General features: G+C 48.2%; 1 protein-coding gene across 1 annotated transcript; it reads left to right on the top strand.

The window, feature by feature from the left end:
* The first annotated feature begins 647 nt into the window (after positions 1-647).
* On the top strand, positions 648-12,163 carry NDUFS8 (NADH:ubiquinone oxidoreductase core subunit S8). Its single transcript, XM_061577463.1, has 7 exons — positions 648-725; positions 2,301-2,352; positions 4,145-4,207; positions 5,599-5,688; positions 7,468-7,640; positions 9,568-9,696; positions 11,311-12,163. The coding sequence occupies exons 2-7, from the start codon at positions 2,313-2,315 to the stop codon at positions 11,440-11,442; spliced, it is 627 nt and encodes a 208-aa protein (XP_061433447.1). The 5' UTR covers positions 648-725; positions 2,301-2,312; the 3' UTR covers positions 11,443-12,163.
* The last annotated feature ends 11,881 nt before the right edge of the window (positions 12,164-24,044 follow it).

Below are 24,044 nucleotides of genomic sequence, written 5' to 3'. Positions count from 1 at the left end.
ACGGCCACCAACACCGGTGACGATTATACCGGTCCTGGGCCTCCTCTAGGTCGACTCGGCCTCAATCAACATCCCGGTATAGGTGCCGATAAAATAAGTAATAAAAAAAACTATTTAAACTTTTATTTTATTTTGTAAGGTAAGGCCCACTGAGCTATACAGCAGGAGGCAAATACTCTAAACGCGCGATGTTGATTTTAAATGTGGAATGAAAAACCGGAGGACCAGAAAAAAATCCACACCGAGTGAAACACACTTTACATACTCTTTGGGTCTTTCGGTAAAGTCAACGTAGTTGGAAATAAAAAAATAAAAAAAGCTTCAAATCAAGATTGACACTTTTCATCACCATGCAGAATCGGTGCACCCTGAACCTGCACCATCACTTCTGCACCTGAATCGGTGCGAGCGATTCTCCACGCCGATTGACTTTTGCACAGGAATCGGTGCGAGCGATTCTCCACGCCGATTCCCTTCTGCACCGGAATCGGTGCAAGTGATTCCCCACGCCGATTCAATTCTACACCAGAATCGGCGCGAGCGATTCTGCACGCCGATTCACTTCTGCACCGGAATTGGCGCGAGCGATTCTCCACACCGATTGACTTTTGCACAGGAATCGGTGCGAGCGATTCTCCACACCGATTCCCTTCTGCACAGGAATCTGCGCAGCCTGCTGCCGCTCCCACAATGCACCGCGGCGCGAGTCCAGGGCGAAGTGGAAGGTGAGAAAGATGGCGGCGCCGTTGCTATCACCGCCAGAGCGGGCAACATCTTTCCTGGGGGAGATTGTTTAAATGTCTCGCGAAGATATCGGAAGGGGCTATCCAGAGGGGGTTTTACTTAGAAAGCGTCGCGATGTCGTTTCTCAAACCGCCGCTCAAAAACAATAACGAAGCGCTCCCGGCGCGAGGCCTAACTAGGTAGGCCTCGCGCGACGCCTTCGGTGTTTCCTGAAAGCTTTGGCCGCCCGAGGCGCGAGGCGACCCCGGGGACTTGGGTCTCGGGACAGGCGCGCGGTGCGGGGGGGGGGAGGCGCTAAAGTTTAAGTGCGCTGTGGCTTAAGTTGATCTCTTTTTAAAACAACGTGTTCTCTGCGCCTTCAGTGTCACGAGGCACGCGTTGGGTTCTTCTGCTCCGGTGTTGATCGAAGTCTCTCTGGGTTTCAAGGGCAGCGATTGTTGTCAACAAAACCTCGGGAGGGTCACCAGGTGTCGCTAGCACCGTTCAGTCGTTGAAATGTCACTCCGGTAGGCAGTCTTGGGACGATTTAACAACTATACAGGTACTCGTCTTCTTGGTTCTTTCGGTAAAGTCACGTAGAAGGGAAGTAATAAAATAATAAGAATAAAACAATAAAATAATTAGTGAGAATAAGTTTAAAATAATAAAAATAAAGCATAATAAAATAATTAGTGAGAATTATTTTATTGTTTTATTTTTTATTATTTTATTACTTCCCTTCTACGTGACTTTACCGAAAGAACCAAGAAGATGAATCCCTGCAGTCACGAAAGCTTTAAATCGAAAAAAAACTATACAGGTAGTCCCCGACTTACACCGCCGTTGACCCTGGCCATTGACCGAGCAACCCAACGTTCCTACCAGCTCCCTCCGCAAGGAATGTGTTAAGCTGCGAGAGGGAGGACATGACTTTATTTAGAAAGGGGTGGTAAATGTATTATGTACGTACATATGCAGTCCAGCCCTTTTGTCGGTCGACGGCTGGATGAGTGGCTCTAACCCACGCGACAAGTCGTTGTGGGAGCTATTTGACCATATTTCACGACACTGGCCAATGAGCGTCGAGGGAAGGTGACATCGAAGAACAGTGCTGTTCCTCTGATGAAAACGGTTGTCCCGCAGACCCATAGTAGCAGTCGATTACACATGTTCCATGCACGTGTCCCAGCTCAGTTTTCCTTAGCTTCTGCTAACTGATGAGATATTCCTACCATTCTGACTTATTTAGTCGTGTAAGTCGAGATGTAGTAGAAAGTATAATGATGACAACATGCAAATAAAGATACCCATTGAATGCCCAGGACTAGTTTAGATATGGATAGAACGATCCACAACTTTTTCAGGAAAATCCCGTGAAATTTGGATACTTGACGAAATCCATACGTGAGTGGCATGTGGGTGGAAACCATAGTACCCAGAGAAAATGTGCAGATTTGCACAGGTATACTTACGAATCCATTGATTTACTGCCATCTCATGGTGATGGCAGTACTCTTAACCACAGTACACCCCAATCGTGTATTAAACCTTGCAATGGATGTGCGTGCGTGTGTCAGAAGTGTACAGGCATGGCTACACTGCGTCTGGTGTGTGCCATCTCCAAGGCTGGTAGGTTCCACCAAAGCGCAATCCACCTAGGATTTGAAGAACTACTTAATTTATTGGTATCTCAAAATGCTGGATTGTCATTCTACCATCTTGAAACACTATCGTAGACCCCTCTGTGAGTGTCAGTCAAGAAACCCCATCGGAGGCAAGTCTGTCTATTTTCAAGAAACCTCGTCATAGGCTGTCAGGCAAATATGTGAATATCGCTTCAGAGACCAGTCTACCAGTTGAGTGTCAAAGATCCCATCGGAGACTAGTTTGTTTTATTGAGACCTATGTTAGAGGCCAACATGTCAAGTATTGTCTGTAGACCATATAAAATTATGCATCAATCTGTTTTCTGTACATCCCATATTGAAATCAGTGTATCAGTACAGTCTGTTCTCCTATAATATGTGTTTTCATAACGTTCATTTAATATAACATGATAAATGTATTTGGGAACACTTTTTTTAACACGGATGCGAATTGGATATAACGCCATTGAGTGAACAGAATTATGTTGCGCGAGTAGCAACAAGCGGTTGTACGGCTGCCTCGGCGTTGCATCACACAAGGCGGACTGCTGTTGAATGTTTCTAGATGCTACCCACGCACCTCAGATTTTGTTTAGTGGACTGTGCTTTACCCTATATTATAATTTGAATTTTCCATAACGCGGTGTTCTTCAGGGACGCAACTACCGCATTATTGCCCACACTCATCCCCGTCTCGACTCACTAGCTTGTCTCCGTGCTCTCAACTGGCTACCCATCGCCAGTAGGGTTACATACAAGACCGCCTGCCTCTGCCACAATGCCTTCATATCCGCCTGCCCGCCGTACCTTTCTTCATTATTGACAACTTGCAGCTCAGCACACGGCAGATTCCTGCACAGCGCGACGCACGACCTCCTCTTGATACCAAGATCCAGGATGGTCATCGTGTCCATGCGCCGCTTCTCGGTGGCAGCCCCAGCAGTCTGGAACGACATCCCTCTGCACATTCGCAGCATTACCTCAATCGCCTCCTTCAAGAGAGACTTAAAAACTCACCTCTACAATCATGCTTTCGAGCGACTCTGAGCTTGGCTCCGCGCCTCTGAGTTGCGGCCACTATGTCTGCAAATTTGCGTGCGTTATAAATTGAACTATTATTATAGGAGGACAGACTTTATTTTGCGAAGACCCCATCAGGTTACAGTTACTTAGCATGTACGAGTTGATTACTTTTCATTTGTTTTAATTTGGGGAAGGCTTTAGACTCCAGTCTTCATGGGGTATTTGAAAATCGTAATTGGTGTACACTGCTGAAACGGGAGTCTGGGATTTGAGAAGTGAATTTGGTGGGTTTATTTTTTATGTACACGAGCAGATTGAAAAAATTCTCATTGCCCTGAATCGGAATTGTTTTGATAATGGTATTAAATTCGACTTGTTTACTCTAAAGATGGTCTTCAATTCAATTGTCTACCCCTCTATTTAAGGAACTAAACAGGAGGATTTCTCCACAAATGTGGCTGTCGCCTGAGGAAGCTAGTTGTAATTACTTGCGAAACGTCATACTCAGATTAAAAATGTCGTGGTTTTGCTCTCCAACACACCGGTGCGCTGTATTAGTAACGAATTGCCATGTTCTGTTTACGTGACAAACCTTCCTAATAGGCTGTGTCGGGTGGTGGCGGGTTTAACGACATATTTACGTGATCTAACCCAAACAAACTCTATTATGGATCCATTGTCTTGTTAACTAATGTGAGTGGTTCTACAGTAATTTAGTAAAGAGTGATGATGGTTGGTTTCTCTTATTGCAGCAAGGCCGCTCCCTGGAATCCTCGTCAGACCTCTAAGCCTGTCGGCAACAGCACACTCCTACAGTAAGTGTGTGAGCATGTGCGTTTGTGTGTGTTTTTGCATTTTGCGTGTGGGGAGAGGTGGTGCAGTGGTTTGCACACTCGGCTGTGAACCCAGCGACTTGAGAATGATTCCTGGCTGCAGCTAACATCAGTAGCGAGTTAAATCTAAACTGGTGCTGGGCATCATCTATGTAGAATCAGCCTTAAATAAGTACCTCACACGATTGCCAAGTGAACCTCACACGATTTGATCTTGTACATCTGTGTTACCTGCCAGTGTTATTTGAATGGTGTATGACTTGAATTTTAGATCGCCTCGAATCTATTTCCTACTCCGTGTCGGCAATGTTACGATTCATATTCTATGAATGCCTTTTATTTGACCAAGGTCTTCCCTGGATCATTCTAGTAAAAAACACCTTAATACTGAGAAATCAATCAAATCAATACTTTGAATAATGTGTAAACATCAGGATTTTCAGTTTTGCGTGCTGTGTGCGTACAGCAAAAAGTAGTCCACGTTCACCACATGCGTTCCTAGTTAAAAAATAACGAATATGTGAAACATTACACCGATAAGGAAATGTTGCCTATTACATCGGCAGCGTACATGCGAAATAACGTGTGATGCGGCATTTCATAGCGGGGGATTCCCATACTCACTATGTATGTTGAACTTCTTTTGCACCGTACTTAGCCAACCGTGCTAATCGAAGGACAACAAACTAAACACAAAAAAGCAGCTCTAACAGCACTTGCTCCAGCAGTCTATGTAGGTTATACAGCAGACCTTTGCACTCACCCCAACACCATATGTATTCATAATAAACGTTTTTGGGTGAGATCGCGTTATTTATAAATGTCTCGTAACCCTCCACCACCCGACACGGCCAATCGGCAAAAAAGTGTCAAGTTGACAAAAGACAAATCGTTCACTACTTTAGCCCACCGGTGTGTTGAAGAGTGAATCCACAGCATTTACAATTTTTTTTGAGTACGACGTTTCGCTGGTAATTACATCCAGCATCATCGGGCAATTCGCCAGAAAGCCTGCGTGTTTAGCTGACCATATGTATGTTTTACAGGAGATATTTGATATTTGTATGTGAGTGTGTATGCACATGCGTGTGTGTAGTTGGGTGGTTGGTAGACTGCGAGACAATTTGGTAACTTGGGTTACGTTGTTGGTGGTGATTAACCTAAGTGGCACGTGATATCGTAACCTGTACTGGCATTCCCCACGGCCACCCTTAGGTTGACTCGGCCCGAAATAAACATGGGAGCAGCGTGTAAACTTTTTCATATTGTGAAACGAACGCTGCCTGGTGTGTCGCTCATTAACACTAACACCATATGGTTGATGACGCTAAATGTTTATGCTTTTTTATGTTCTTGTGCGCATGTGTGTGCAGAATATGTGAACGCCCTTGATGAGAACATGGACTTGAAGGCTGTGACTGACAGGGCAGCACAGACGCTGATGTGGACAGAGCTGTTCCGAGGTTTATACCCCATGTACACACACACACGCGCACACACACACCCGCATATACATCTCCACATGTACAGCCACATATGTACACACGTGTGTGCATGCACACGTGTGTGCATGCACACATGTGTGCATGCACACATGTGTGCATGCACACATGTGTGCATGCACAGTTCTTTGTCAAACCACTGGGTGAGGTGTGAGTCTCCCCACAGCATACTGGCCGTGGCGGTTATTTAACCATCCTTCACCACGCTGGTCAGTGTGTGTATGCATACATGTGTGTTTTTACACTTGTGTATGTGGCTGAGGTGTGGACTCGAGTCATGTGACTTGGACTCGAGTCAGACTCGAGTCATGAATTTGATGACTTCAGACTCGACTTGGACTTGCATAACAATGACTTTGTCCCACCTCTGAGGTGTGGACTCGAGTCATGTGACTTGGACTCGAGTCAGACTCGAGTCATGAATTTGATGACTTCAGACTCGACTTGGACTTGCATAACAATGACTTTGTCCCACCTCTGGTACTATGTGGTTGTGTGTTCTCATGCGTATGTGCATATTTATCTAATCTGATTCCCGTATACACTGGGTAGATTGGTAAACAGTCTGGAAACTTCTCAGCTACGGGCTCCGCTTTAGTCAGCGTGGCAGTCAGCACTCAGTGACACAATCATGATACTGGTAGGAACCACCTGGTTCCACCAGCCCACAGGGGATTATTGTGTCCGTCCGTCGTGCATCCAAAAATGGGAGGGGTGGGGCTGGGTGGAGAGGGTGGGGAGGGGCTGGGTGGGGAGGGTGGGGCTGGGTGGGGGTGGGAGGGATGGGGCTGGGTGGGGAGGGGCTGGTCACCCCGTGGTGCCCTTATAAAACTCAACGTTTTACCTACTCACGCCGGCTTGTGCCCGCCCTCACAGTCGGCCATATTTGCGAAATACACCACGCCGCCGTTGACCCTGGCCATTGACCGAGCAACCCAACGTTCCTACCAGCTCCCTCCGCAGGAATGTGTAAATGGTTGTTTACTTAAATCTGCTGAAAAGTGCTTGAAGAAGCATGGAAAGGTGCATGTTCGGGGTTGCGCTCTGATACAGAAAGAGGAACGCATGGGTATACCTAAGTTAGGGACACGGTATATTGGCTGTCAAGTTAATGGGCTCGGGCAGGAAACTTTGCGCAAATGGACGATCGTCCGGACTAATGACGAAGTAGCAGCCACCGCCTTTACGGAGTGATGAAATCAGCTCAGGTGCAGGTGCATTCGTCCAGGAGTGGATAGCCCACAGCCGATGATGATGATCATCCCATTGTTTTCCAATAACCCTTTCTCATTCAGTGCATTTCCATGGTATGTTGGTGATCCACTTGAAATAATAGAATAATTCCTCATGAGTTTTAGTCATATTTTACCCACCGAGTTTGCATACCTCTGTGTCTGTGTGTGTGTGTTTGTGGGGAGCGGTAGTGTAGCGGTTAGCGCGCTGCGCTATGAACCTGGCGACCCGGGTTCGATTCCCGCTCACGGCTAACACCAGTGACGATTATCTGAACCGGTCCTGGGCTTCCCCTAGGTCGATCAGCCTTAAATGAGTACCTGGTGCGGTGTGTAAACATCGCCACTGGGGAGACAAAGGCGGTCGGGCGTGGTGCTGGCCACCCACCCCCATCGTGTACCGTTCCGGCCTTCATTGGTGCTCGCTAACAGCACTTACCCCTACAGTCTGTTAAGGCTATACGACGGGGGATCTTTGTCTTTTGTGTGTTTGTGTACAAACATACAGGGCTGGCCATGACCCTAAGCTACCTGTTCCGCGAACCGGCCACCATCAACTACCCGTTTGAGAAGGGCCCCCTGAGCCCACGCTTCCGAGGGGAGCACGCCCTGCGACGATACCCATCCGGCGAGGAGCGGTGCATCGCGTGCAAGCTTTGTGAGGCCGTTTGCCCCGCTCAGGTGCCCCCCAACGCAACGATCGCAATGCATACGGAGTGACTGCGAGCGGTGCTTTGTGTACTGGGCTTCGTGTTGAGTGGCACAAAAACAACGCATTCGGTGACGGTAGAGATTATATAATGGATTTACCCTTAAAAGGCAATGTTTATATTAGCAAAGCTTGCATGTTCACCACAAGTACGTGTGGTTAATGCGAACTTGATAACCTTGCAAAAGGTTTCTATTTGGCGTTCGAACATCTTAACACCTATATTCTTGGTTCTTTCGGTAAATAGTCACGTAGAAGGGAAATTAAAAAATATATAAAACAATAAAAATTCTCACGACGTTTCGACTGCAACACAAGCAATCATCATCAGGTGTGAAATCCACAGCAATGCAAATTTGAAAAAAGTGGCGGTTTTTCCCTTCGACACCGAAAGAACCAAGAATATGAATCCCTGCAGTCACGAAAGCTTTCAATCTAAATCTTAACACCTGTTTTATTGCCAGAATGGGTAAACACCTATTCTTATTTTTTCATACTTTAAAACTAGGCAAAAAAGGTCCCATTTTATAGCTGCTCACCCAAAGCTATACGAATGCTCTTTTTCGATTGTAAATCTTTCGTGACTGCATGGATTCATATCCTTGGTTCTTTCGGTAAAGCCACGTAGAAGGGAAATAATAAAATTATAAAAATAAATACCAAAAGATCCAAGAATATAAATGCTCGGTGCATTATCATTACACTTTTCGCCTTTTGGCATTCTCTGTTTTGACACTGATGAGACGTGGCCCTAAAGAAAGCTGTCTCTGGTGTAGGCCAATCAGTTTCAAAGACAATGCATTTATTCTCGATTTGAAGTTTTCGTGACTGCAAGGATCCATACTCTTTGGTTCTTTTGGTAAAGTCATGTAGGTCAAAAATGTAAAATTAATAATAAAAATTAAATTTAATTAAAATGTATTTCTACATTATTTTATTTTTTTTCACCTACGTGACTTTACCGAAAGAACCAAAGAGTATGAATGCATATATTGTCAGAGCATGTTTTGTTTGCATGCTCACCACAAGTACGTGTGGTTAATGTGAACTTGGTTCCTTGACCCTGACGCCTGCTGTATATTTGCAGTTTGCGTGTCTCTCTCCCCGTGGTCGCGTGGATTTTGCTCCGGGTCCTTCCGGTTTTCCCCTCCACATTTTAGAATCAACGCGCGTGTCGAGTGTGTGGACGCTACAAATTTCCACGTGATAAGCCACTTCGTTGAGTTATCATTTGTGGCCAGTGTCTGTTCTTAAAAGCTGTGAAAGCACACAGTGTGGGCCTTACTTGATATAATGAAAAAAATAGTTTAAATAAAAATGATTTGTGGTTTATGTGTATAACCATCCTATAGCCCGTCCTAGGACGGGCGTATTGCAGTAAATTTGAAACATTCAAGCGAAAAGCAGACCACGACGCGATATATACATTGCATCCATTCGTGTGCAATTTGTAAGGCCGCGGTGACACAGACTTATTTCATTTGAAGGTTATAATCCCTTGTTCATCATGACGTCCTTTTTACTTTGATGTCTCAACGGCGTTACGGAGATCGCGTGACGTGAGGGTTCTGCCTTTGTAGTGAGGGTTGTGCGTTGACGCTGAGGAGGAGGGGCCTCCCCTCCCATGTGGAGTGACGTCACGAGCTCATGAGAATTAATGAGGGGATGTCCATTTGGAGGACGTCACCTGTTCATAATTATTAACGAGGGGGGCTGTTCGATTTGGAGTGACGTCACCCGCTCATTATTAATGAGGGGGGGGGGTGCTTCATGCGGAGTGACGTCACCCGTTCATGATTATTAATGACGGGGGCTGGTCGACGTGGAGTGACGTCACGCGCATTACACACAGACATTCTTGGCTCACATTAGTGATGTGTGTGTGTGTGCATTTGTCAGGCGATCACCATTGAGGCGGAGGCACGTGCGGATGGGAGCCGCCGAACGACGCGTTACGACATCGACATGACCAAGTGCATCTACTGCGGCTTCTGCCAAGAGGCGTGCCCCGTCGACGCCATTGTTGAGGTGTCACACAAACACACGTGCACAAAGATAAAGATCCCCCGTACAAGCTTAACACACTGTTGGGGCAAGTGCTGTGAGCGAGCACCTGTCAAGGTCGGCAGGGCAACACGAGGCGGTGGTGGGTGGCCAGCACCACGCCACGCTTGCTTTGTCTCCCGAGTGGCGATGTTTACACATCGCACCAGGTATTCATTTAAGGCCGAGTCGACATAGGGCGGCCCAGGACAGGTTCAGATAATCGTCACCGGTGTTGGCTGTGAGCGGGAATCAAACTGGGATCGCCAGGTTGGTCTCGTAGCACACAAATCGTTCCACTACTGCTCGCCACGTACACATACGTGTACACACATGTAAAGACAAACAGCCCGTTCCCCCGTCCCTATCGCCGTACAGATGGTTGGGGTCAGTGTTGGTAGCGAGCGCCTATGAAGGCCAACGCAGCGTACAACAGGGGTGGTGTGGGCCAGTATGGCCGTCTTGCATTCCCAGTGCTGATGTTTACACGATGCACCAGGTCCCTCATTCATAAGTTGAGCCAACGTCAGGGAAGCTCAATATTGGTAAGATATTTTCCGCTGATGTTACCCATGGCTGGCAATCAAACTCGGATCGCACAGCGCAGTGTGTGACGTGCTTTGCCCACCACTCCCCACAATGTGTGTAGTCAAAAGCATGTTCAATGATGACAAAGATCCCCCCGTATAGTATTAACTGCCATCAAACAACCTCTGTAGGCCAGCACTGCACACCGTACTGTTGTTTCCACACCACACCAGGTACTCATTTAAGGCCGTCTAAGTGATGGCTAGGATAAGTTCAAATATTTGGCACCTATGTTGACCGCATGTTGCTAGGTTCATTGCGTCATGCATCAATCCACTAATCCACCACTCCCCCACCTCTACGTGTTGGCACATGCACATATATACGTTGCATAGTCTCATCAACGCACGCAAATATACACCTGAACACACAGTACACATGGAATGCGTGTAACGCGTGTATGTTTGTCCTTGTTGTGTGCGTGCGCATGCACAACTGTGCGTATTTGTAGTTGTGTGTGTGTGTCCTGGAATGTTTGTTCAGGCACACGTGCTTGTATTTGTGTACGGTACTTCTGCGCACGATTTGATCATTTATAGCATCGCAAAAGGGGCACATTATTGTATGCCTACTGTTTGTGTGTATATATGTATATATACTTTGTGTGTTTTTAAGTCGAGGAGCATATACTGTCACACAAACTGTGGGTCATCCTTGCAGCGGCTTTTGGTGAACCGTCGAACAAAAACGGTCACTGCATCGCACGCTTTGTGATTCACTGTTTGAGGCCGTCTGGAACGCTCTTCCGATATTAGCAAGCGACTGGAGCTCTGCACTTTTAAATCATCTCGATTGAAAACTAATGAAGAGGTGCTTTGTTGTTCTTTTCCCGCACCTGATTAGCACGGTTGTCTATGTATGGTGCAAAAAAAGTTCAACATACGTACGTGTGAGTCCTGGTGTCTCTGTAATTGCTTCTGTGTGCTTGTTTGTGCCAACGTAGCAACATGAGTGTGCTTGTCTGCGCGTGCGTGCTTGCGTGTAATCGCGCGCTCCTTTCTGTCCCTTCAGGGCCCCAACTTCGAATACTCGACGGAGACACACGAGGAGCTCCTGTACAACAAGGAGAAGCTGCTGAACAACGGCGACAAATGGGAAGCGGAGATTGCAAGCAACCTGCAGGCGGACTTCCTCTACCGCTGACACGGCGATGAAGCGATGCGCGACGGCGACGCGACGCACGCACGACGGCACCGACACAATTCACCGCTTAGCACGGCAAAGGCAGGTTAGCAGAGGGTCAACGAAACCCGTCCCAACAATCAGAAGGTCGCGAGTTCATTCTGCTCAGGGGGAGCAACGCTGCTTCCTTGTTCTCATTGCGCGGAACTAAGGTTGAACTGAGGTTGTCCCAGGGAGAGAGGCTGGTCAAATTGGTCACCAACACGGCAATGTGTGATCTACATCCGTCGGTCATGGCCGCCGACAACCGATGAGAGGGGGACGCCCCAGAGCTCGTTTTATCAGTACGAGTTTCAAAATTGGAATTTTATGCAAATGCAAAGGATGTTTGCAGCGTGGGTACAAGTTACAGCAATAAGACACCAATCTATATTGCCTTCCTGATGACCTGTCTGTGGTTACATAAGTTAATTTACTCGACGATAGACACGTACGCAGCATCGCACACGGCACGACACGGTTGACACGATGCACAACTTGGAGATGAACTCAATATACCAACAACACACGACACAAGTTGCTTGTGTTTGAGGTGATGAGTCTACTGAAAGCTTGTTCTAGCGCAATTATTATTTACAACTGAAATGTACAGTGATGATGAATATGTCGGAGTGATAATGTTGCTTTTGCATTGTCAACCGTCCTAGGATGAACATGCAGCCTTTGTTCACTGAACCCTCAATTGTGTCCTGTTGTCATTTGTGCGTGAATTTTCTTTGTAACTTTTTGCACAATTACATTTCAGCTGTGGGCTTTGGGTCATGGAGAGCTTAACAGAGTGTCGGAGAGGGTTGGTGGGTCGTGTAGATTTGTACAGACTGGAGGCAATCGTTAGTGGATTGTGTATAATCGTAGAGATGTGTACAAATTAAAGGCAAGGATGGATCGTGGAGATGTGTGCAACTCCCAGACCTATGAGGCTGCGAGGTGGTAGTACAGAAAGTGGGTTACATGAGTCCGTCCATCTTTGGGCATGCTCCCTTATGCACAGTGGGAATTCTCCGAGTGCTTTGGACTCCTCCCGTAGGCCAAATACTGATGCCAGATCTTCTTTCGAAAAACATCTTTCACTCATAAAGGCATTCAGGCGAGTGGGAACGGGAAAAGTAACTTGACGTGTGCAACTTGACGTCCCTTGGATGAACTCAAGAAGCGTACGAATGTTCCCGTCTTTGGAAAATGTGAAACCACATTCACGTGTTTAGTCTAGATTTGAAGCTTTCGTGACTGCAAGGATTCATACTCTTAGGTTTTTTCGGTAAAGTCACGTAGGGGAAAATAAATAAGTAATAAAAATATAAGTAATATAAATAATAGAAATAAAATAATAAACCACGACGTTTCGGAGGCAACACAAGTCTCGCGTCATCAGGTGGGACCGTCACAGCTAGATTTACTGTATCAAGTGAGTACATTTAGCTGTGACGGTCCCACCTGATGACGGAGACTTGTGTTGCCTCCGAAACGTGATCTAAAATGTTATTTCTATTATTTATTTATTTTTACCTACGTGACCTTTATCGAAAAAACCTAAGTACATCCACGTGGGCGGCGAGGAGGAGGTGCCATACCCTGAGATTATTCCGGCAGCAGACCCAATGCCTCAAGTCAACGTTCAATGGTTGACAACATCAAGTGTATTATCTGCAATCAACATTGGCAATTATCGTCATTGTGTTGGGCAAGAGATGGAAAAACCAACAGGTACACCTGTAACTGCCAAATAGTATTGATAGCAACCAAGCCACATTGATGAATCACGTTGTGAAACAAGTTGTATTCCAAGGGAAGCACGATAAAGAGTCATGGGGCCTTTCAAATAGGCGTTTAGCCTCTTTCATTACACGTCTAAGCGTGTAGGTATGCTTTACAGTGATTTAGACACTTGGCATGTATGCCAATCGGTGCAGTGACATCAATTGTGGATGAAGTGAGGTCAGAATTCAAGACTTAAGGAGTTGGGGCTGATTTAACAATACATATAATAAGTGTTATTTTTTTTATTTAAAGCTTTCGTGACTGCAGGGATTCATCTTGGTTCTTTCGGTAAAGTCACGTAGAAGGGAAGTAATAAAATAATCAAAATAAAACAAAATTATTCTCACGACGTTTCGGCCACAACGTTGGGTTGCTCGGTCAATACGTTGTGGCTGAAACGTCGTGAGAATAATTTTATTATGTTTTATTTTTATTATTTTATTACTTCCCTTCTACGTGACTTTACCGAAAGAACCAAGAAGATGAGTGTTATTTGTAAGGCGCATTTCATTAAAGGATCCCAATGTGCCATTTATGGAAGGCAGGAAATAAGACAGATCCTTTGCTGGTGTGTGGCGCCAGTCGTCCCCCCCCCCCTTCTTTTCCAAGAGAGTCCTCTCCCAGTTGTCTGTATAACTCGCGCTGCTCAGAGGGCACGCTCTAGATCAGGGGTGGGGAACCTTTTTTCTGCCGAAGGCCATTTGGATATTTAGAACATCATTCGCGGGCCATACAAAATTACACTGGTCAACAAAAAAAAATTCTGGCCTGGACTTTTGCAGCTGTTCTAGACTAATTTCAGGGTGCCTGATTCCAAATCTGATCTCAGATTTGCTCTATCACATCTCATTTTTATGCTATCGGCATACCCCATTTTCATTGATTTTACCCGAAATTAACTCTGTCACTTATGATTGCAAGTTGTTGCGAGTCAGTGACTGCTTTAGTGTTAAAAGTTGGTGCTGTATTTTTAGGATAGTGTATTTATAATATCATTTTATGTAGATATCCACATTTATTTAATATTTTTCTTCTGCAGTTTTTATTGAAAATGCAATATTTGATATCTCAAAAACCTGATGTGATAGACAAAAACTGATGCCAGATTTGGGATCAGCACCCCAAAATTACATTAAACCGTTGGAATACCTTATGCCAATAAAAGTGTGTTGACCAGTCTTATCAACTTACAATATTAGCCTGTAATGTTTGGTCAAACATTTAATGAACTCGCCCCTAATGCGATGGCTGAAACTGCTTCTCTTTGGGCGAGGCGTGATGATGTTAGCTGGTGTTGACGATGTTGCTACTCGCAACTGCTTTTCCATGTTTGCTCCTAGATTTAATTAATTTCGAGTCCCACCTGCGGTTGCCCCCGCCCCTGCTAGAGATAAAGGTCTATCATTCCGTGTCAGTCTCTTGATCCGCGCCTCAACTATCATTCGCTTGTGGGTTGCGGTTGAAAGGAGCACTCTTGCGAAATATTGGTTTTACCGGTTTCCCCTTTAAGGCTTGACTTTGATCGGTGCATAATCGGAATGATTATATTATCACTCTATTATCGTAAGTGTTTGCCGTACACCGCGACCTTGCCACCGGGGATAGTAATGCTACAGAGCTCTTACCCACGTAGTGTTGTAATACTGCGAAGGACCAGCCTTGGCGAGGAAGCCGTCCCATGATGGCGATGTGGCCGCCCGGCAAGGAAGCCGTCAGTCACCAAGTAGCGAAAAAACAGTGGAGGATCTCAAGAACAGGGCGGTGGGAAACAGACACACTATCTCTCAAAATAATAACTTATTTACTCAGAAAAGGCACACGAATCAGGGGTTTTGATTCCTTACCCGTACCCGGCCGCACCAGGGTCGCAAGCGGGTACTCGTACCCTACCAGATACCTGGCTACCCGTACCCGGCCGGGTATCGTGTAGGGTACGGGTACCCGATTGCGACCTCTGAGATGAAGCCATGTGCAGGCGCGGGTTAGGATGATTCTAGGAACTTTAATTGTGAGAAGAGACAAGACGTTGAGAAATGAGTGACAAACGGTTACTCAACAGTGACTCACGGCCTACCCGTACCCGTACCCGGCCACACCAGGGTCGCAAACAGGTACCCGTACCCGGGAGGGTACCCGGGAGGGTACGGGTAGCCAGGTATCGGGTAGGGTACGGGTATCGGGTACCCGGTTGCGACCTCTGACACGAATACACCATCTTTTTTTCTTTCCAGAAATAGTGAAAAGGCATGTCTGCTGGGAACATGAAGTGTGCGAGGTCATATAATGGTGAAATCTTATCTGGTGAGATGAAAATAACGAAAATATTAATTAGTTTTAGTTGATTATAAAGGTTTTTGGGTCAGATCGCGTTATTTATAAATGTGTCGTAACCCTCCACCACCCGACACGGCCAATCAGTAAAAAAGTGTCACGTTGACAAAAGACAAATAGTTCACTGCTTTAGCCCACCGGCTAAATGGTGTGGCTTCAACACACCGGTGGGCTAAAGCAGTCTACTATTAGTCTTTTGTCAACGTGACACTTTTTTACTGATTGGCCGTGTCGGGTGGTGGAGGGTTACGACACATTTATAAATAACGCGATCTAAACCCAAAAACGTTGATTATGAAAAGATAAATAGTTCGCTACTTTAGCCCGTTGGTGTGTTGAAGAGTGAATCCACAACATTTACAGTTTGAGTTGTACGACGTTTCGCTGGTAATTACATCCAGCATCTTGGGGCGATTTGCCAGAATAGTGAAGCCATCCACCTGCTTCCGGTCTTACATAGTGCAGGATGACGTCATCATTGTTGAACCCCATCAGGATTCGAGATCAGAGGCGGGGGTGTATGCAATTATGTAATAGATCAGTAATCAGACACTTAGCATGTGACTCACCTGTAAGGAATTAAATGTGTGTCGTGTATTACATAATAATACGCTTCCAGGCTGCGCTGAGTCTATAGCTATCACAGCGATTGAAATTATTTGAATTCTTCTCAATTTCCATTGATTCTATAACTAGTCTTGGACAGTAATAAGTAGTTCTGCATAACACTTCAACGTTATAAAATTGTATTGAATGTCCTTGTTGGCAAGCATGCTCTGCCCCTGCTGACAGCTGCGTTTGGGATAATTTAATGTTCCTTTGGTGTTCTTCTAGTCTTACGATAATGTTACGTCCCGTCTGTCCAATATAACACTTAATTCTAGATTTGAAGTTTTCGTGACTGCAAGGATTCATACTCTTTGTTTTTTTCGGTAAAGTCACGTAGGTATAAAATAAATAAATAAAAAAGAAAAATCTTGTTCTTTCATTTATTTATTTTTTACCTACGTCACTTTACCGAAAAAAAACTAAGAATATAACACTTACCGCATAAGCATTTGATCCGATATACACCTTCTGTTGATAACTTCTGTAATTCATCTTTAGTACAACACACTAAATTCAAAAACTAGTGTCTTGTACTAAAGACGAAATACCGAAGCTATCAACAGAAGGGTTGCAACACATTATAAATAACGCGATCTAACCCAAACAACTGTATTATGAATAATACTGGTCGCGAAAGACTACGTGTTAAACTGAGTTTTAGTTTATACCATTGGAACCTCATCTGCCAGTAAAAAATATGATAATTGTTTTTTTACCCTTCTATCTGGCAACAAAACTGACACCTTTTTTTACAAGGAGTCATGTTTGCATAGACCACAATACCTGCAGTCATAATGCAAACAAAAAACACTAACTGATAATTGATCGGGTGTGGACCAAGCAAGTTCAAGGACAGTGCATATATTATCAGAGTTATGTTTTTTGTTCGCATTATGGCTGCAGGTATTGTGGTCTATGCAAACATGACTCCTTGTAAAAAAGGTGTCAGTTTTGTTGCCAGATAGAAGGGTAAAAAAACAATTATCATCTGAGTTTTAGTTTAATTTAAACGTACATTCACAAGCACTGGTACCAGTCCGTTTTTTTTTTTAATCTGACGATGAGGGCTGCATTCCGTGGGCATAGAAACATGGGCGGCAAGGTGCATGGGTGAAAACTCATATTTTTTTACACAATATACAGATGAGACCTTTACATATATTTGCACAGTTTACATTTGTGGTGGCGGTGACGTTGCCGATCGATTACATATTTACCACTTATTGCAGGGCTTCGTGGTCGAGTCCAAGGCCACCCTGGTTTATATTGCAGGTCTATAAACCACAGCAATTACATGTAATATGCTTCGCAGTGGACTCTCACCCTCCAACTAGCGCCGTTGGCGACGTACATACATTCTGGGCGTCATGATTAAAATGTAAAATAAAACGTATTCAAATACTCAATTTCGCTAAGAAATCGTCTGTAGTCCTAGATTAGATTTTTTTTTGTAATTACAATAATCGTGTAGTACAATAGCCCCGAACTTACGCTACAGTATAGAGGGCTTTGAGGTCATGAGGGCCTAGGTGCAGATGACACAGGCCCCACGGATATACTAGTAGGAACCTCCTGGTTACACCAGCCCACAGGGGATTATTGTGTCCGTCGTGCAGGGAGGGGCTGGGTGGGGAGGGAGGGGCTGGGTGGGGAGGGGAGGGTGGGGAGGGGCTGGGTGGGGAGGTGGGGCTGGGTGGGGAGGGGCTGGGTGGGGAGGGGCTGGTCACCCCGTGGTGCCCTTATAAAACTCAACGTTTAACCTACTCACGCCGGCTTGTGCCCGCCCTCACAGTCGGGCATATTTGCGGAATACACCACGCCGCCGTTGACCCTGGCCATTGACCGAGCAACCCAAAGTTCCTACCAGCTCCCTCCGCAGGAGTGTGTCTAGGAGACGGTAGACTGCTATATAATGTGATTAAACACCACGTAGGGAATTACCACTTCACAGGGGTGCCACGGTGGCGAGATGTTAACTACCTCGCCTGGTACGCAGGAGCCCTGAGTTCAATCCCGACCCCGACGATGCCTGTATATTTGTTCACCCTGTGGTCGTGTGGATTTTCTTCCGGTCCTCCGGTTTTCCCCTACATATTTAGAATCAACACGCGTTTAGAGTATTTGCCTGCTATACATTTCCACGTGATAAGCCACTCCGTTGAGTTTTGATTTGTGGCCCATCTCGCTTCTGAAAAAGAGCTATGTTGCTCAGTCGGCCTTCCCTGGTGAAATAAAGATAGTTTTAAGTTTTTTTCCTCCCCGCCGCCACATTGAGAAACATACGTTCGAGTATTTTGGCTGCTGAAAATGTCCACATACGCCACTGCATTGGGCGATCATTTGTGGGCAAGTCGCTTAATTCTAGATTTGAAGTTTTCGTGACTGCAAGGGTCCATACTCTTTGGTTTTTTTGGGTAAAGTCACGTATCAATAATTTTATTGATACAGTAATTTTGCTGTGACCGTTCCACCTGAAGACGGAAGCTTGTGTTGCCTCCGAAACGTCGTGATTTAATTAATTTACCGAAAAAAATCAAAGGGCATGTCGCTTCTAAACAAAGAGATGCATAGGCCTCAGTGAGTTGTCAGGGCAGGTTTAAATAGCTCGAAAGATTCCGATTGTCTAATTAACGTGTTCCATGGTCTTGTAGCTACACTGGAAACAAGTAAACCCGTAAAAACAAAGTTTTTCACTATAAATCCTTTATATGCGTGGCGGCTAGAGTCCTCTCGTCCTCTGGCTTGAGATGGCTGCCACCTATGGGTCAGATGATTGTCTGCCACCATTAAGCAATTGGCAATTAAATATTTAATTTGTTTGCCCTAAACAGTGTAAAATTTTGGAAAAAAAATTTCACGAACATTAATTGTCTCGCACAACGAGTCTGTGTGCAAAATGTCAGCTCGATTGGATCACGGGAAGTGGGTTAAAAAACGACCGAAAGATTTGCACGGTCGTAAGCAAGCAAGCAAGCACGCAAGCAAGCACGCGAACTTAATAGAAAGGATTTAAAAACAGGCTGCTCGTCGACAATAGTTGATCATGCCCTACAAGTGTTCGTGTCGGTGTTGGAACAATAAAGTCCCCCTTGCCAGGACGATTCGTGTGGACTCCCTTTCACAATTATCACGTGGAACATTATGGTGAAGAGAGGCCTTTTTGTTGTTGAACGTTTCAACCTTGCCGTCCATCTGATGATGGTATTGTGAAGCCCTTTGCATAAAAAAAAACGCAATACCTCACAAATATCTCGAAGCAGCCGTGGTGACAAGCAACCTTTCTACTATCACCTAGCAACCGTGTTGTCCGTGTCACCTGCACGCGAGATATCACTCAATATGACCACGTGATCACTCGACATGACCACGTGGTCACTCGACATGACCACGTGGTCACTAGATATGATCACGTGGTTAGAACACTCGGTGTGGGCACCAATAAAGAGGTATATGGCCACCGTTTATCATTTAATGTGTCTCTCAGAGACGGAGCGATTGCCTTTCTTTGATCGTGCTTACACTGTGATTGCAACTACGTTCCACTTTACGACCAATATGTCCTGCGTGACTGGGTGCATGACATCCACCAACTTGGATCGGTGCAAGGTTGGTAGATCATGCAGAATTTTTAATTTGTTTTACCCAGGCAAGCTTCGCTGAGACTCAATTCTTTTTGAGGAGGGTCCTGCACTGGGATGCTTCGCCAATTCCACGAAGGAGCATTTTGCTTCGTGTGGCAGGAAACTGGACAGGGGGACAATGCCCAGCAGTGCCACCCCCGGGGCAATTCGCTACCAACGTGTCCATCAGAAACCCGGCTGGAGGAGCAGCGTGGTTCTTGGGCACGATACATTGCAGCAAGCGTGTTTGCTGGGCTATCCGTGTCCATCTCGCTTATAAGTGCAGACCTTCCTCGGTGTACTTTTATTTCCCCAATGCAATGCTCCTGAAAAGACTTTGCAGCACTTTCGTGGTTTTAGGATGATGCGGTCAAAAAGTGACAATGTCATTATGCTTAACCCTGAATCAGTGGTTTAAATACACATTCTTTATTGGTCGGGGAGTAGTCCGAATAGGGAAACCCCTGTTAACTTCACAAGAGTAGCGCAATTCGCATTTGATCGAAGCCAGGGAAATGATGGGCCGGTTCCAGCCCAAACCGGGATCAGTTACTTTGGGTTCAGGCCTGAGTACTGTCAGGTGGCTGGCCTGTTTTTTAAATCCTTTATTAAATCCTTTATATTAAGTTCGCTTGCTTGCGTGCTTGCGTGCTTGCTTGCTTGCTTACGACCGTGCAAATCTTTCGGTCGTTTTTTAACCCACTTCCCGTGATCCAATCGAGCTGACATTTTGCACACAGACTCGTTGTGCGTGACAATTAATATTCGTGAAAACTTTTTCAAAAATTTTACACCGTTTAGGGAATTTTTAAAAAAAATATTTAATTACCAATTGCTTAATGCTGGCAGACAATCATCTGACCCATAGGTGGCAGCCATCTCAAGCCAGAGGACGAGAGGACTCTAGCCGCCACGCATATAAAGGATTTATAGTGAAAAACTTTGTTTTTACGGGTTAATTTTTTAGAAGGATCTTCTCAGTGCTAGCAGAGCTACCTTGACAGGACATGCTTAACTGCAGCCGAGTGCACAAAAATGGTAGCTCAAGTACGGACGGCCAACCTCAACCAGGTGTCTTTCATAATACTGTGTATATGATGTGAAATTGTGGTAATTCTCCAGATGGGGTTTATCATATTATGTCACCTAACATCCGTGGGGCCTGTGCCACCTGCAGCCAGCCACTCCAGCCCTGAGCCAGCCACTCCAGCCCTGAGCCAGCCATCTCCAGCCCTGAGCCAGCCACTCCAGTCCTGAGCCAGCCATCTCCAGTCCTGAGCCAGCCACTCCAGTCCTGAGCCAGCCACTCTAGCCCTGAGCCAGCCATCTCTAGCCCTGAGCCAGCCATCTCTAGCCCTGAGCCAGCCACTCCAGCCCTGAGCCAGCCACTCCAGTCCTGAGCCAGCCATCTCCAGTCCTGAGCCAGCCACTCCAGCCCTGAGCCAGCCACTCCAGCCCTGAGCCAGCCACTCTAGTCCTGAGTCAGCCACTCCAGCCCTGAGCCAGCCACTCCAGCCCTGAGCCAGCCACTCCAGCCCTGAGCCAGCCATCTCTAGCCCTGAGCCAGCCATCTCTAGCCCTGAGCCAGCCACTCCAGCCCTGAGCCAGCCACTCCAGCCCTGAGCCAGCCACTCCAGTCCTGAGCCAGCCATCTCCAGTCCTGAGCCAGCCACTCCAGCCCTGAGCCAGCCACTCCAGCCCTGAGCCAGCCATCTCCAGTCCTGAGCCAGCCATCTCCAGTCCTGAGCCAGCCACTCTAGTCCTGAGCCAGCCACTCCAGTCCTGAGCCAGCCATCTCCAGCCCTGAGCCAGCCACTCTAGTCCTGAGCCAGCCACTCCAGCCCTGAGCCAGCCACTCTAGTCCTGAGCCAGCCACTCCAGCCCTGAGCCAGATATCTCTAGCCCTGAGCCAGCCACTCCAGCCCTGAGCCAGCCACTCCAGCCCTGAGCCAGCCATCTCCAGCCCTGAGCCAGCCACTCCAGCCCTGAGCCAGCCACTCCAGCCCTGAGCCAGACACTCCAGCCCTGAGCCAGCCACTCCAGCCCTGAGCCAGCCATCTCCAGCCCTGAGCCAGCCACTCCAGCCCTGAGCCAGCCACTCCAGCCCTGAGCCAGCCACTCCAGTCCTGAGCCAGCCACTCCAGCCCTGAGCCAGCCACTCCAGCCCTGAGCCAGCCACTCCAGCCCTGAGCCAGCCACTCTAGCCCTGAGCCAGCCATCTCCAGCCCTGAGCCAGCCACTCCAGCCCTGAGCCAGCCACTCTAGCCCTGAGCCAGCCACTCCAGCCCCGAGCCAGCCACTCCAGCCCTGAGCCAGCCACTCCAGCCCTGAGCCAGACATCTCCAGCCCTGAGCCAGCCACTCTAGTCCTGAGTCAGCCACTCCAGCCCTGAGCCAGCCACTCCAGCCTTGAGCCAGCCACTCCAGCCCTGAGCCAGCCACTCCAGCCCTGAGCCAGCCACTCCAGCCCTGATCCAGCCACTCCAGCCTTGAGCCAGCCACTGCAGCCCTGAGCCAGCCATCTCCAGCCCTGAGCCAGCCACTCCAGCCCTGAGCCAGCCACTCCAGCCCTGAGCCAGCCACTCTAGTTCTGAGTCAGCCACTCCAGCCCTGAGCCAGCCACTCCAGCCCTGAGCCAGCCACTCTAGCCCTGAGCCAGCCACTCCAGCCCTGAGCCAGCCACTCCAGTCCTGAGCCAGCCACTCCAGCCCTGAGCCAGCCACTCCAGCCCTGAGCCAGCCACTCCAGCCCTGAGCCAGCCACTCCAGCCCTGAGCCAGCCACTCCAGCCCTGAGCCAGCCACTCCAGCCCTGAGCCAGCCATCTCTAGCCGGGAGCCAGCCATCTCCAGCCCTGAGCCAGCCACTCCAGCCCTGAGCCAGCCACTCTAGCCCTGAGCCAGCCACTCCAGCCCTGCGCCAGCCACTCTAGCCCTGAGCCAGCCACTCCAGCCCTGAGCCAGCCATCTCCAGCCCTGAGCCAGCCACTCCAGCCCTGAGCCAGCCACTCCAGCCCTGAGCCAGCCACTCTAGCCCTGAGCCAGCCACTCTAGCCCTGAGCCAGCCACTCTAGCCCTGAGCCAGCCATCTCCAGCCCTGAGCCAGCCACTCCAGCCCTGAGCCAGCCACTCCAGCCCTGAGCCAGCCACTCCAGCCCTGAGCCAGCCATCTCCAGCCCTGAGCCAGCCACTCCAGCCTTGAGCCAGCCACACCAGCCCTGAGCCAGCCACTCCAGCCCTGAGCCAGCCATCTCCAGCCCTGAGCCAGCCATCTCCAGCCCTGAGCCAGCCACTCCAGCCCTGAGCCAGCCACACCAGCCCTGAGCCAGCCACTCCAGCCCTGAGCCAGCCATCTCCAGCCCTGAGCCAGCCATCTCCAGCCCTGAGCCAGCCACTCCAGCCCTGAGCCAGCCACTCCAGCCCTGAGCCAGCTACTCCAGTCCTGAGCCAGCCACTCCAGCCCTGAGCCAGCCACTCCAGCCCTGAGCCAGCCACTCTAGCCCTGAGCCAGCCACTCTAGCCCTGAGCCAGCCATCTCCAGCCCTGAGCCAGCCATCTCCAGCCCTGAGCCAGCCACTCTAGTCCTGAGCCAGCCACTCCAGCCCTGAGCCAGACATCTCTAGCCCTGAGCCAGCCACTCTAGTCCTGAGCCAGCCACTCCAGTCCTGAGCCAGCCATCTCCAGCCCTGAGCCAGCCACTCTAGTCCTGAGCCAGCCACTCCAGCCCTCAGCCAGCCACTCTAGTCCTGAGCCAGCCACTCCAGCCCTGAGCCAGACATCTCTAGCCCTGAGCCAGCCACTCCAGCCCTGAGTCAGCCACTCCAGCCCTGAGCCAGCCATCTCCAGCCCTGAGCCAGCCACTCCAGCCCTGAGCCAGCCACTCCAGCCTTGAGCCAGCCACTCCAGCCCTGAGCCAGCCACTCTAGCCCTGAGCCAGCCACTCCAGCCCTTAGCCAGCCACTCCAGCCTTGAGCCAGCCACTCCAGCCCTGAGCCAGCCACTCTAGCCCTGAGCCAGCCATCTCCAGCCCTGAGCCAGCCATCTCCAGCCCTGAGCCAGCCACTCCAGCCCTGAGCCAGCCACTCTAGCCCTGAGCCAGCCACTCTAGCCCTGAGCCAGCCACTCCAGCCCTGAGCCAGCCATTTCCAGCCCTGAGCCAGCCACTCCAGCCCTGAGCCAGCCACTCCAGCCCTGAACCAGCCACTCTAGCCCTGAGCCAGCCACTCTAGCCCTGAGCCAGCCATTTCCA

The sequence above is a fragment of the Lethenteron reissneri genome, chromosome 64, assembly GCF_015708825.2.
Source record: "Lethenteron reissneri isolate LAM-NWPU_2019-01 chromosome 64, ASM1570882v1, whole genome shotgun sequence".
Lineage (NCBI taxonomy): Eukaryota > Metazoa > Chordata > Hyperoartia > Petromyzontiformes > Petromyzontidae > Lethenteron > Lethenteron reissneri.
Note: the sequence above shows the minus strand (reverse complement) of the source record. Positions and strands in the feature narration are given on the sequence as shown.